This window comes from Aristolochia californica, unplaced genomic scaffold (assembly GCF_029961685.1).
Source record: "Aristolochia californica isolate CCGP_79_NKW_82.1479 unplaced genomic scaffold, dmAriCali1.0.hap1 SCAF_4, whole genome shotgun sequence".
In the NCBI taxonomy this organism is placed as follows: domain Eukaryota; kingdom Viridiplantae; phylum Streptophyta; class Magnoliopsida; order Piperales; family Aristolochiaceae; genus Aristolochia; species Aristolochia californica.
Genome location: NW_027182103.1, coordinates 1,173,729 through 1,188,824, shown reverse-complemented (window position 1 = coordinate 1,188,824; position 15,096 = coordinate 1,173,729). Strand labels below are relative to the sequence as shown.

General features: G+C 38.1%; 1 protein-coding gene across 1 annotated transcript; it reads left to right on the top strand.

The window, feature by feature from the left end:
* Positions 1-6,483: 6,483 nt before the first annotated feature.
* LOC137962120 (high affinity nitrate transporter 2.4-like) lies at positions 6,484-15,096 on the top strand. The gene is made up of 6 exons (XM_068808838.1): positions 6,484-6,597; positions 6,639-6,862; positions 8,758-8,864; positions 13,285-14,126; positions 14,220-14,335; positions 14,430-15,096. Exons 1-6 carry the CDS (start codon positions 6,484-6,486, stop codon positions 15,094-15,096), a joined length of 2,070 nt encoding a protein of 689 aa, XP_068664939.1.

The window sequence follows — 15,096 nt, the reverse complement described above, 5'->3', positions numbered from 1 at the left end:
CTTAAGTGGACGGAATTACAAATTATTTTGGTTGAAGTCTTACGCAGTTAGGTAAACCAACTGAATTTCAGTCTCTGAAATCAAACGATGGTATTGCTTTCAGGGTTAACTATCATGAACAAGAACAATGATGTCTACACTTGACGGTCTAATTGAAGAAAGAAAATAGATCCCACTAACAAGTCAACTGAATCGGCCCTCTTTTCATTATCAGGAAAGGAGAATGCCCTCTTTTCATTATCAGGAAAGGAGAATTTGATCATTATCTTATTTTTATTAATTATTTTTGAGAATAATAATGGTCAATTTTTTTTTCTTTTTTATGGGGTTCCAAACAGACGGCCAAATCAAGTATAAAGTTAGACTCACCCCTTATATTCACTATGGTTCCCCTCTAATGAATCCAACCTTTGGACTAGGGAAAACCAACACTACATGGAATTCATCGAGGTCAAGTCAAGCCAAGCCCAGAGTCCAAGCCACCAGTCCATGATCCTTTCCAGTGAATCAGGAGGAGAAGAAGAAAAGCCAGCGACAGAGTAATTCCAAGAATTGCTAAAACATAGACTAAGGAAACATGAGGCATGCAAGAAATAACACCAACATCATAGTTATACTCCATTACTGTGTCAAGCAAAAGACAGCAGTAGCTCTTTCTCTGCTCAACAGAAGGAACTGAATTGCCACCTCTATTAACTTTTCCAACCATTAGCACTGAGCTTTCTTTTAAGATTTAGTCACATCAATAACACTAAACTGGAAACTAACACTACAGAGAGCGTCACAGAGAAAATTCTGAGTTTAAAGATCTCATCAAGGGAAGAGTAGCAAACTAGATATCAAGGAGAATGAACATTATACTGGACTCAAATATAGATTTGTAAGTCATCCAACAGTACATTCTTTAGAAGAAATAATTTCATTTAGAGCTTGTTCCTGTTACGGTTATACATTCGAAAAATACAAAAACAGTATACCCTAAAGCTACCTCTGTGTTGTGTATGTATAAAGATCTCATCAACAAAAAGTGTAATGCCATAGAAATCTTCCAGCAAGGAAGTTAATACAGATTCTTTCATATGATTCTGATGATTGAAAATTGAGATGACCAACAAACCCAATATGAGTGTGATACCTCCTTGTTTTTGTTGAGTCAAATTCTAATATTTTTCTAAGAAAAACCCTACAAAAACAGTGGATATTCTAGATTAGTTGAACTTCTCAAAATTTATCAATCAGAACTAACTGAAAGTATCTCTATAACATCCTCTGAGGAAATGTCTATTGCATTCTCTTCATCATCCCCACTATCTTCAGGTGGATCAGCTCTCCCTTCTTCAAATAGATCAGCTTCGCTCCCACTATCATCTTCAGAGTGATATTCATGCTCATCCCCACTCTCTTCAAACAGATCAGTTTCATAGAAATCAACCCATGGACCCCTAAAGAACTTGATCGTTTCACATTTTTCTTCCACATCACCATCCATCTTCACATTCCAACACCCTTGGATGTCCAAGTGAACAAGAGCCCTACACTTGGTGATAATTGCATCAAGCCCATAATCACTGAATCTACCATAAGCTAGCTCAAGGTGGTAGAGACCTGGCATCGTATCTGCAACAGCCATGGCCTCTGATTCATCCACGGTGGCAATACAAGCTTGGAGGAACGGATCAAAAGGAGGCAACGGCATGTTCCGCTTTAAATGAACCAAAGATCGACATTGTTTTCCTATTGTTTCAATGCCTTTGGGCGTAATCTTCAGACAATAGCTAATGTCCAAAACAGTCAAAGCTGTGAAATCCCCAGCATATTTCTCCACCATTTCATTACTAACTTCTCCCATAGGAGTAATCAAGACTTTCAAGCATTTTCCACTACAGAAACACAAAATGAAGCTGCTGAATGAAGAGATGAACAGAATAAAATAAGGGCTTAACACTTTCATATTAATTGAACTATGATGTATTTTCTTGAACCATGAATCCAGCCTTGGATAATCATATAATAAAACAAATTTATACAAAAACAGGATATACTTTTAATCTTTCGCCAACAATAACTCTGTTCCACTTTATCTCATACGACCAGAACCATACTACGCCATATACATTAAAGTAAGATGGCCGGCAATAGATGAAAAAAAATAAAAAAATGCACCATTCATCCCCCTGAGTTCGTGAACAAGAAGACAAGTATAAACAGTACGAGGCAGAAGAAGAGACAACAAAAAGCAAAGGCAGTCGCATGGGACAGAACGACAAACATTCTACGAAACAGCTATTCTACCAAAACTAGGCAGGTATATTAACAGAGCGATAACCATTTCCACCAAACAAGTTAATAGACGTACGAAACAGGAAAATAAAGCGTGATACTAACCAAGAAGCAACAAAAGAGAAAGCCGAATCATCCAGCTTAAACACCGCAAGCCGACATACAGACGCTCTGGCACGGCAAATAAGCTTCCGCACGACGAAGCTAATAACGTCGCACCGGTCACACCGTCGACACCACTGCTCAATATCGATAACCGACCAGCAATACGGCCCTGCCACCACCTCTGCCCATGACAGACACACGAACGCCACGGACCGCACCACCTCGTCCGCCGGCAAACGAACGAGTATCTCCCCCAGTATCTCCGGGTTCATCGTGTCCCACCGCCCGTAGCCACCAAAACAGCCGCCTCCGCAGTCTTCACCATCGTCGACGTCGACCACGTTTTCAAGCCTCTTCTCCATAGCTTCTCCTTGCTGTCTCGCATCCTCTGCCTCTCTCAACTCTCGCGAGCACACCGCCTTCGAGCGAGGAAAAGCAAGGCGGGACGACGTTCCTATGCCAGCGTGAGACTTGTCCTTGTGTCTTATTACAAGACGCGGGGGGTTAGACGCCACCTCTGCCTTCCGATGGTTTCGATCCAACCGCTGGTCTTTTGATTTTTGAAAACAGTTAGGTACGGAGTACGGGTAAGGCGACGCATGATGACAGGTACCGTGCTGGCTAACTATGGGATCTTCTTTCATGCTTCTTTTGGTAATAAAATCTCGACATTTCATGCCATGCGTGGCATGAAATGATTGCACGTACCTGAAAAAAAACAAGAGAATTTTATTAAAATACCGATTAAAAATAACTTATTTATAATAATAACGAAGACAAAAAAATATTTATAAAACTACCGAATTTTGACCGGTCCACTGTATATGTGGACAGTCAAAGGTGACACGTAAGCTTTGACTGCTTACGTGTCGCTCCATCATCGGAGCGATACTGTGGATGAACCCATAGGCTGCCACGTCATCTGCCACATAATTTATCACATCAATATAAATTATTTCCTTTTTCCTTGTCATCTGGCCACGTAAGCACCTGCCACGTCAGCCCTCACATATGTTTTTAATTCTAATCTCTTCCACGATTTTCTCCTCTCGTCTCGTCTCGGCTCCTCTCGTCGCTCCCCTGCTGCCGCCTCCCTTGCTGCCGCTCGCCTCCCCTGCTACCGCCGCCGCTCGGCCTCGGCCGCTCGCCTGTTGCCGTTGCTTTGCCTCGGCCTCGCCCCTGCCGCCGCTCGGCCTCGCCCTCGCCCCTGCCGCCGCTCGGCCTCGCCCTCGACGCCCCCTCTCAACCACTCTCTCTTCGTCTCAGCCTTTTATCTCTCCTCTATTCATCCTCTCGCCGCCAACGTTCTTCTTCTCTGTTCCCCTTTGTTCCTCCTCTCGCCGCCCCTTCCCTCGAAAATTAGGGGGGTGATTTTTTAGGATTTTTGTTAATTGAATCAAATTATTATATTTAATTATAATGTTGATTTGAATTTAGGTGTTTAATTACTGTATTGATTTTTTTGTGATTTACTTTTTAATTTCTGATTTTATGTTAATGAAAATTTTGCCAAATTAAAATTATTGTAAAATTTGTAAGATTTTTAAATAAATAATATATTTTTAATAATTTATTATTTTGTAAATAAGGTAATAAAAAGTATACAAATAAAATATATTTTTAAACACTAAAACAACTTTTTTTATATATTTTTTAATTTATAAATACTTTAAATGGATAATATATGGGTAAGAGTAAATTTTTTTCTATTTATAAATATTTTAAATAGATAATATATGGGTAAGACTTAAAAAAATTATTTATAAATATTTTAAATCCATAGTAAATGGGTAAGAGTTAGATTATTTTTATTTATAAATATTTTAAATTTCTAAATATTATTATTTTGTAAATAAGGTGATAAAAATATACAAATAAATTATATTTTTAAACTCTAAAATAGTTTTTTTTGTATATTTTTTTAAAATTTTAAATATTTTAAATCGATAATATATGGGTAAGACTTAAGAGTAAGATTTTTTAAATTTATAAATATTTTAAATTCATAATAAATGGGTAAGAGTTAGATTTTTTCTATTTATAAATATTTAAAATTTGTAAATATTATTATTTCGTAAATAAGGTGATAAAAATATACAATTAAATTGTATTTTTAAACTCTAAAATAATGTTTTTGTATTTTTTAATTTATAAATATTTTAAATCTAATTAATTTACTTAATTTATTTTATTTTTTAAAATATGAAGAAATAAAAAGTGTAACGATAATTTTTTTTAATTAATAAATATTTTAATTGTTATTAAATGGTGTTAAATAAGTAAGAGTTCATTTTTTAATTTTTTATTAATTTTTTAAAATAATTTTTTATTTTAGATATAAGGTAATAAAAAGTGTATTTGATTTTTTAATTTTTTAAAATTTGTTCAAAATTTTATCATGTAATGATGTGGTAGATGATGTGTCAATAATAATGACGTGGCAGCCTATGTGTTCATCTACAACATCACTCTGATGATGGAGCTACACGTAAGCAGTCAAAGCTTACGTGTCACCTTTGACTGTCCACATATACAGTGGACCGGTCAAAGTTCGGTAGTTTTGTAAATATTTTGTGGTCTTCGTTATTATTATAAATAAGTTATTTTTAATCGGTATTTTGGTAAAATTTCCTAAAAAAAAATAAAAAAAAATCTCCTGGCTTTTGTCTTTAATGCCTTTACTTCATTTTTAATTGAAATTAAACCAACAACGAGGGGAAGGGTGGATCCCCCCCTTGTTCTCAGGGAGGGCTCGAAGCCGACAGAACCGGCCAGGTGAACCGGTTGAATCAGACCATCCCATATACGAGGATGCCCAGTTCTCCTGGAAGCTAAAAATGGCTTCCCTGCCACACTTCTGCACCGCTTGGTGCCTACTTGAAAAATTCTTCCACCACTTTCTTCTTTGTAACATTCAGCTGCCCACTTTTAGAGGAGCTTGTCTCATCCAAAACTTTATTCCCATCATAAAAAAAACACCGATCTCTTAACTTCATCGTCGACCTTCTTTCCTGCTCCTGTTACTTTCATATCGTTGGTCCCATTTTCTTTGTTCTTCCCTTTCGCCGACCCATTATCTTCTGCAGGATCCACAAACGCCTTGTCAGGACTATGTCAGGAAAATACTACTTCTCCAACTGGTAAACCATCTTATAATGCTTATCCTTCTCCATGGAAACGCAAACGTGTCGTAAAAGTACAGCTCCTCTTCTGTCCGGCTACATTTCGATGTACTTACCCTCGCGGTACCGGGCTTCATCATCGGTCTCCGACCCATACATTCTCTTCTCCCTCTTCCGACAATATTTCCTCATGGATTTGTCCATTCCCTCCAAATCTGAAACTTTCTTGTCCGAAAGCTTTTCATCGGCCCAGTTTTCGTAAGGTCCTCACTGAGTGTTCTTTCCTCGGCTTCGGGTCCTTTCGAGCGGAGATACGAGGACGGCGAGGGGGACGAGAAGAACTGAGTTCTTAGTAAAAAAACGAGGGTAGCAGAGTTCTTTCACAGTACACAAACAAATGAAACAGATGTGAATTTGCTTTCTTTCATTCAGTTTTTTACCCGGTAAAATTTATTATTATTTTGTGATCAAACTCCAGGGAAAACAGAAATTTGGGTTGTAATTCAGTGGTCTATAATGTTGATGATCATCACATAAAGAAAACAGCTAATTACTATCACTCCCTTGAAAAATATCCAAATGGTTTTCACCCCTACCTGGTATATTATCTTGCTCTTTCAACTCAATTTTTTTTCTCATTTATTACTGTTTCGTTTTATCGAATCTCTCTCCCATAATTCAAAAAGGGGCTTTATCTTCCCCAACTCCGTTCTGGCAGGATCCACAACGTTTCAAGCAAAAACTCCCACCAAACTTTTAATAACTGAACTAGGCTTAATAAAACCTTCTCAGCAATGTAGACAATAAATACTGGTTTTTATTAAGCTGTAAAACCCCTTATATATACCATCACAGATGTCACACACACATATATAGTTCAGATAACAACACAGACAACATTATTTACTTAAAGATCGACTGTATTTGACTGTATTATCTCCACTGGACTCTGGACCTCCTGTCTCTGTATTCGGTAATGACATCTCTATTTCACACTACGGCCTTTAACTCTTTAAGTACCCCTGGTGTGAAAAACCGAGTAGTTGTGGCCCCTGTCGATGATGCTGGGCATCCTCGCAATAGATTTCAGGTAACTGTGGTAGTCCTGCTGTCCCTGGCGACTGTCTCCAGGCTGAGGATACCCTGCACGATTGCCAGTTCTTTCCTCTCGTTGAGGCCCGGTGGGAGGCTGCACCTTTGCCGGAGAGTCGCCCGAGGCTTTCGCAGGGAACTGGGGGGAAGGAGGAGTCTCTTCTTTGGGGGCGACGTTGTGTTCGTCGAATTGCCTGTAAGAAGCTGGGAAATAGCCTCTCCTCATCGTGTCTGGGTTTTGGGGAGGCTTGCTTGATTGGTGGGTGTGTTCTTCTATGTTGTTGAAGGATTTATATAGAGTGGATTTTGGTTACTTTGGATAGGAAGAGAAGGAGAAAGAGAACCTTATGCTCTTTCAATAATGGAGCTATGGATGGACATTAGCTTTATTCCTTTTGTTGAAGATTCTAAGTCGATTGAGACTAGGGATCCCTTCATGAGATGTCTTGGAATCTTTTGATTCTTATCAAGAAATTTTGTGAGTTGACATGAGGTAAATTCTAGCTACTTGGGGTGGGGTGGGGGGGGTCGACGGGGCCGATCCCTCTTATATTCATGTTGCGCCTTCACTAAAGCCTCGAGGTTTTAGTGCAACTGGTTTTAATATTTATCAATACCTAAACTTGATTTCATTCAATCGATTATTACACTTATAAATAGTAGAAAGTAAAACATTTATCGATAAAACGTTTCTCGATATATAGTTCTACACTCTTATTATTGCTTCAAAAATTTTAACTTTTTTTTAAAAATTTTTTATCTGGGTGAGCCAAATCGAACAAAACCTAGATCCTTTTAGTTTAAGTTTGTTGTTTAGGTCATCCCCATGTTGAGATATTGAGAAGAATAAAACTCCATGACATTAAAAGGGTAAGGGCTCTTCCTACCTTGCACATAAATGAAGCCACTTGGAGGGGCCCCTCCCCTTATAAGGGTAAGGGCTTGGGGGAAGGGTCTTCCTACCTTGTAAAATAATTTTGTATATAAAATATTAATTTTGGCATCTTTTAATTGGATGAAATTCAAAAGTATCTTTAAATTATATATTTAATTCATAAGGGTATTTCATGTAATTCTCTACTTTTTCAGGGGCACTTGACTAACCTGGCAGTTTCGAATGCCTCCCGCTAATTTTCAAACCGGAAGTCCGGTTCCGTCTTTCCCATCTCGTTAGGCCAGAAGAGGAACAGGGCTCCCAACCTCTTTTCCTCTCTCCTTCTCTGATGTCTTCAGTGAAAATCTCTTAAATGAGAGATCCAATGGAGTTGTTCATTTCAACAATTCTTCTGATGAGACGACGAACGGCGTCTCGCAGAATCCTATCCTCCCAGGCGACGATAAGCTTCTCGTTTACGGTGAGCTCCCTATTCGAGGTTACTGTATTTTCTTATCTCTTCCCCTCTCTCTTTTTTTTTTCACGTGTTGATTATGATTATCCGTTTGTATTTGAGGATTGAAGATGTCTGAACAGCCGTTGAAAGGTTCCAATGTAAACTCCAATCTTTCTTGCTTTTCTAGCCCCACGTGTTTTGAGTGTTAAATGGATAAAGAAACCAAAATTTTGGGGTTTGAGTGAAGAAGACGATCATAGAATAGAGTTTTGTGTCTGTAATTAGTTTCAAGCAGCTTTCTATCCACTACATCCTCTCTCCAAGGTAGAGTTCGTACAAAAGTAACCTGTTTTGTCATATTGGTTTTCCATTGAGCTTGTCTTCTGAAATCCAGATTATCAACCATTAGAGAACGTACTGATCCTATTTTTCATTGAAAGTGCTTCAATTGGTAAATAAAAGAATATCCTCAGAAGCGATGGGTTTTTTTTGGAGCTTTGAGCTTAGCTGGCTTTTGCCGTAGGTATGCTTGTACAGCCTTTTCATTTTATGTGAGGTTATTTTGTTTGAATCTCTCTCTCTCTCTCTCTTTTCTACCTTATCTCCAAGCGTAAAAAAAAGTCTTGTCAGACTAGAAAAGTTTTTCTCCATTATGTTGAGAAATTTTTATTGTTCTAACAAAAACAAAAGAGCATACGAGGGAGTTTCCTATTAGCTTTCTCCATGAGTCACATTTTATGTCCTTTTTTTGGGTAGGATATTCTTACGGTCAGCTGCTAATGCTTGATTTTTTTTTTTTGAATTTGTATGATACCGTTCATAATCAGGATGCTTGAAATCAGAAGCTTAAGCTATGTAGATGGCCCAGTTCCAATACCTGTTGATGATTCGTTTCTCTATGAGAATGTGCAAAGAATTCAAATCTGTGATACAGGTAATTTTTCATGTCTTGTTCTCTAAAAACCTCTTAAATCTAACTAGCTTGCTTTTCAGAATCCACTGGACATCTGGTTATGCGATGCTTGATTTGATGTTTGCAGATGAATGGGTGGAGAACCATAAACTTCTTTTCTTCTGGTAAATCAAACCTGTTGTGGATGGATTTCAGGTGATTCTTATGGGTAACTGTGGAATGCAAAATTTTGCTCTGTTTTTCTTAAATTCCTCAGTTTCTTTAAAGTGTAAGTATTCAGTATAGACTTTCAGTAATCATGGGTTTTAGGATTGAGTTTATTCTTCATTGGTGGAAGGTAGTGACGGGTAATTCAGTAGGAGACTAGTTTGCGTTGTCCGGAGTATGAAATTTTGGTGGATTATGGGGTAGTAATGTAACAAAAAGGAAACTATTAAGAGTTTGAAGTAATTGCTCAAACTGCTACTTTCAGTTGGGCCTCTCTAGATAAAATTCCTAGTTTTGTTGTCTTTATAGATGTGCAATTTGAGAGAACTTAACTTCATTACCTCTTATAAGTGCTATCTCTTAAATTATAATACTATGTAGCAACCCCTTTTAATTTAGAATGCTTGAATGAATAGATTAATTTCAAATTGTAAAAGCTACGATTCTAGCATCAAAGATGATAAATTATTAAAGATTTAAAAGAGTTCTTGGCTATTTGTTGGTTATTTTTTCAAATACCCAAATTCAATCCTTGAATTCAAGTTCAAAGTCTGAGAGTGCTTCTTAAATAGAAATCTCGAAAAAAGTACTTTTGAAGGGTTGTGGACTGGTTGAACGAATCTTGTTATTTGAGTTCTTCAGTTTGCATGTTTGGATGGTTCATTGAACAAATGTTTGTATTGACATTTTTCTTTCTGGTTGTTATAGTTGGTTGGCTAAGCAAGTACTTTGATAATTGTTGAGCTTTCAGAATTCAGATAGCTTCTTCCAATCTGCTCCAGGTCAACTCATATCTCTATCATTTTTTAATTTTTTTAAAGCTGGTGTGGTTCCGTACATGCGTTCGCCATTAACAGTACGGGAAATTGAATCATTCCGTAAATTTGGGTCAAGAAGACTCGAAGACTTTCATGTTATATATTTGTTATTCTCATTTTTTTATGAACACCACATGGAACCATGGAATCTTCTCTAGGTTGAAGACGAAGGGACAGGTCAGATCGAGTTTAGAATTGTTTTTCACATGAGAAAGATCACCTGTTTCGATGAGTTTGCTGGGTATTTCTTTCATTCCTTAATGAAAGTGAAATTTCATTTCTCTTTAGAAAAGAGCAAAAAAAGTACCCTTGTTAATATGTAGCAGTTTGTAATATAATATGAGATTACCCATTGCAAATATCTAGTTAATAATTTCATGTATTGTTTAACATAGTTTTATCAACCCAAACAACACTTTATTGATGAATTGAAGAAAAGGGACTATTTTATTGGGCAACTAAAAACCCAGGTTAAATTGGGACTTGCCAATCCAATGAATAACTACTTGAGAAGAGGAGTTAGGAAGGGAACTTGCCCATAATAAAACTATAAAAGGAGTGTGTCCAACTTCCAGCTAAGCTAGCCGAATTGCCCATTTTTACAAACAAATTTGATAATTCTTATATAATTATCGAATTCTGAGAACTCAGGTAGATTCTCCCTTTTGCTCGAGGCCGCCTCTTCGCTTAGTCATTAAAAAAAAAAAAAACTGTTCTTGTGGTTCCGTACATGTTTTCGCCATTGAAAGTACAAACCCTAGAGGAAATCGAATCATTCTCTAATCTAAATCTTCAGTCCAAGACTTTCTTGTTTAATAAAATAAAGAAATATTAAGCTAGTGGAAACCAAGTCAATAGTGCCATTAAACTTAAAAAATGTTTAAGCCATAACTTCTTCCTAACTCTACCAAACTTATTTTACTATAAACAATTTTATAATTTCTTAGTTTCTTGCACCCTAATTAAGTTAGTGTCCAACTTTAATGCCCTAAAGGCATGTATTAAGGGTCTTTCGAACTATGTCTTAGTATGGGATGGTATCAAAGTCGCTTATTTATATATACGAAACCCACATTGATGGATGAATTCTAGTCTTATACTTAGATATGACTCAAAAAATCGATGGACAAAATCTTCATGGGCACCATAATCTTTTGTAACCAAGGATGTATTCTTTTTTCTTTGACAAATGATTAGAACTTCATCTGGGTTTGAAGCCACTAGATGTTCAGTGTGAAGATAATTAGGTACTTATAAAATATTGTCTCGATTCATCTTATGTCTTTCTTATGAAGCTTTTATGCAACTTCTACAATCTTGTTTTCTCAACTTATCTCAATCATAAAATAGTCTCCTTATATTTCCCTACATGTTCTCTTCTTCATGCAAAGAGATGACTTTACTTAGTTTTATATTCTGATTTATTTTATGACCACATGGGGAGAATGGATTCACCTTAATTTTGAAGACAAAGACCCAGCTACCATAAATTTGGAACAATTAGTACTATGGTTAGGTGATGTTAATATTTTAAATTTTTTTATTTGATTCATGGTAAGCATCTTGGTTTATTTTTTATATTTAAAGGATAAATTTTTTACAATATTTGATTCAGGGTAGGCATCTTGGTATTGCATATTGTATCGGGACCTTGAAAATCCGATAAATATTAGTTAATCAACCACTTTGAGCATAAAAAAAGTAAAAAATAATTATACAAGGCATGTTATGTATTATACTAATATTTTTGAAATATAAAATACGTAGGATATTGCTTGCCAATACGTCGATCCCTAATTTGATTAATTGTTATTGGTCATTTTTTGTGTATTTATTATTCATGAGTTTACTTTGAAATCGGTAGAAGAGTGGGAAGCAGCTTGCTTAATAATTGCTTCTAAATAAGGAAGTGACAAACATAAATTGGCTTACTACACTAGTAGCAAAGTTAAGGTTTTGTCTTGTATGTGCTCTTTAATCTTGATTTTCATTTTGGTAAAAAAATGGCACACTATTGTCCTCTTTTAAACTATTTATCATTAACAAAATATGATCATAAACTCAAATTAAAAAACAAAATCTGTCTTTCTTGAGTGTTCTTTTTTTTTTTTTCAACTTTCTACATGCCGTTAAGTCTAGCTATATGAAAGTATAACATAAGTTTATAATCTTTTAACCTAAATCAGTGGACATGTCTCTTTCTTTTTGTTTGAGTTTCATATTTTTAATGTTCTCTTCCAATTCTATTTTATGGCATTTGGTATCATTAGCACATGTTTACATTTGGGAGAAATAAGACTATTGACATTTCTTCCTCTGCCATTGTTGATAAGGCAAGGGACATTTCTTGTACTGGCTATGTTGAATTTCTGGAAAAGAAAAAAAATTACTAACTTGTTGTAATTTGAGTACATGAACCCCTATTTATAATAGAGAAAAGTGACAAAGTCCAATTACGCCCAAAATCTAACACTTAACGATAAGTCCTAATATAATTAAAAAACTAAACATAAATAGAATACTAACATGACTAAAACACTTTTAAACTAAGACTCTTCTACGAGACTTTTCCTGTGACACTGCTACAAAACTTCACCATATTAATTTTGGTTTTGTGACATTTCTTACTGTGAGAGTTATGTAAGAGCATTACATATTCTCTTTAAGAGGTTGATTAACTAATTATTTGTAAGGCAGCATGACTTCAAAGGAGAGGGAAGCCCAAAACCCAAAACAAAGGATATGTTTCAGGTTTTTCTGCACTGCAGTAAGGTGTTGCTGCCCATACTCAGGCTTAAAGAACTTCTCAATCGTGTTTGTTCTTCAGTGGTTCTCTATGATTTACTTGAAGTTTGATAGAAATTTTAAAAACCCTTTTTGGGTTCTTATATTTTTTACACTTTTTAAAGATTGAGTTGAGCCGTATCAGATTTTAGGATTTCTGAAGTTATCTGAGATGAGTTAGTAAACCCTATTGAGAAAGAAATACAGTATCGTGTTATGGTGCATGCTTTGGGTTCTTCCAAGCGACTATTGCTATCGAACTGATTCGGGAGCATCCTTGGAACAATATGCAAGACCTCAGATCCGGAGGTTCGGGAGTACCACCTTCTTCTCCATGGACTGCGCCACCATTAATGGAGCTTCACCAGCATAAACTATCTTATATGACTCAGCCATCACATCCATTCCATCAAACCTACGTTTCCTAGATCTGGAAACTGCGAAACAGCTTTTAAAAAATGAAGAACCCATGAGAGATCTACCATGTGGCATAACAATGTTGATAAGCACAAGTTCTTATACGGCATGTGATTCTTCTCCTTCTTCTTCTGAAATGCTGCTGTAAATTGCAGCAAATGGTCAATGGGTTCCCTTTATAAATACCCATCACTACCTTTGTTTTCTTCCAGCAGTCTTGACAGAGTTCCTCCTCTCCGACTTCTCAGTGAACGAGATGACAGGGCCATTAGGGAGCTCAGTGCATGGGATGACAGGGAAAGAGCAGAGTTTTGCCTTCTCTCTGGCATCACCAGCAGTGCCCACTGATGCTACAGCCAAGTTTGTGCTGCCAGTGGATTCAGAGCACAAGGCCAAGGAGTTCAGAATCTATTCTTTTGCAAAACCACACATGATGACCTTCCACCTCTCATGGATGTCCTTCTTCACCTGTGTGGTCTCCACCTTCGCTGCTGCTCCACTCGTCCCCATCATCCGTGACAACCTCAACCTGAAGAGAGGAGACGTTGCAAACGCCGGCATTGCATCAGTCTCCGGAAGCATCTTCTCCAGGCTTGCGATGGGTGCAATCTGTGACCTGTTCGGCCCTCGCTACGGCTGCGCTTTCGTTCTCATGCTCTCCGCCCCTGCAGTCTTCTGCATGTCCGCCATTGAAACTGCAGGGGGCTACGTGGTGGTGCGGTTCATGATTGGGTTTTCTCTTGCCACTTTTGTTTCCTGCAATTACTGGACGAGCACCATGTTCAACACCAAGATTGTTGGGCTTGTTAATGGGACTGCGGCCGGGTGGGGGGACATGGGTGGAGGGGCCACCCAGCTTCTCATGCCTCTTCTGTACCAGGTAGTTCTGAAAGCTGGTTCCACCCCATTCATGGCTTGGCGTATTGTGTTCTTCATCCCTGGAATCCTGCATGTCATCATGGGTCTTCTGGTTTTAGCTTTGGGTCAAGATTTGCCTGATGGGAACCTCCACAGCCTTCAGAAGAAGGGTGATGTGGCCAAAGACAAGTTCTCAAATGTATATTTCTTCCGCTTTCCTCTTCTTCTTCTGCTTCTTTCTTCCTTACTTTCCATTTTTTTGAACTGTGGAAGCTGCATCTTCTTCATTCAGGTTTTGGGGTATGCTGTAAAAAACTACAGAACATGGGTCTTTGTGTTTGTCTATGGCTACTCCATGGGCGTCCAGCTAACAACAAACAATGTCATTGCGGAGTACTTTTATGACAGGTTTGTTCTTCTTTGCTCTCTTCTAATTCTTCTGATTCATTCACCATCAATAAACCAAAACCATGTCTTACAGATTAAAAATTCGTGTCATCAGGTTCAATCTGAAGCTCCACACAGCCGGAATCATCGCCACCTCGTTCGGAATGGCCAACATCGTCACTCGCCCTCTGGGTGGCTACTTATCCGACCTGGGTGGGCGTGTTGCAGGGATGAGAGCGAGGCTATGGATCCTCTGGACCCTCCAGACCATGGGAGGTGCCTTCTGCATCTGGCTGGGTCGTGCAAACAGCCTCCCAATCTCCATCCTGGCCATGATGCTCTTCTCCATCTTTGCACAGGCCGCGTGTGGAGCCACTTACGGCATCATCCCCTTCGTCTCTCGGAGGTCACTGGGTGTGATATCGGGACTGACTGGTGGAGGTGGGAACCTGGGTTCTGGCATCACCCAGTTCTTGTTTTTCTCTGGCTCAAGGCACTCCACAGCCACTGGTCTGTCTCTCATGGGAGTGATGGCTGTTGCATGCACCTTGCCGCTGGCACTGGTGCAGTTTCCTCAGTGGGGTGGCATGCTGTTGCCCCCATCAAGGGATGTCAACAAGGCTAATGAAGAGTATTACTATGCTTCAGAGTGGACTGAGGAGGAGAAGCAGATGGGTTTGCATCAGGACAGCCTCAAGTTTGCAGAGAACAGCAGATCAGAGAGAGGAAGACGAGTTGCCTCTGCACCAACCCCACCTAATGCCACTCCTGTTCATGTCTAG

Excerpts from the sequence above, each read along its gene's own strand:
- LOC137962120 (XM_068808838.1), top strand. The coding sequence starts at position 6,484 with ATGACATCTCTATTTCACACTACGGCCTTTAACTCTTTAAGTACCCCT. Across the intron at positions 6,863-8,757 it reads GAGGCTTGCTTGATTGGTGG|GATGCTTGAAATCAGAAGCT; the intron begins GTGTGTTCTTCT and ends GTTCATAATCAG. Across the intron at positions 14,127-14,219 it reads CCAAAGACAAGTTCTCAAAT|GTTTTGGGGTATGCTGTAAA; the intron begins GTATATTTCTTC and ends TTCTTCATTCAG.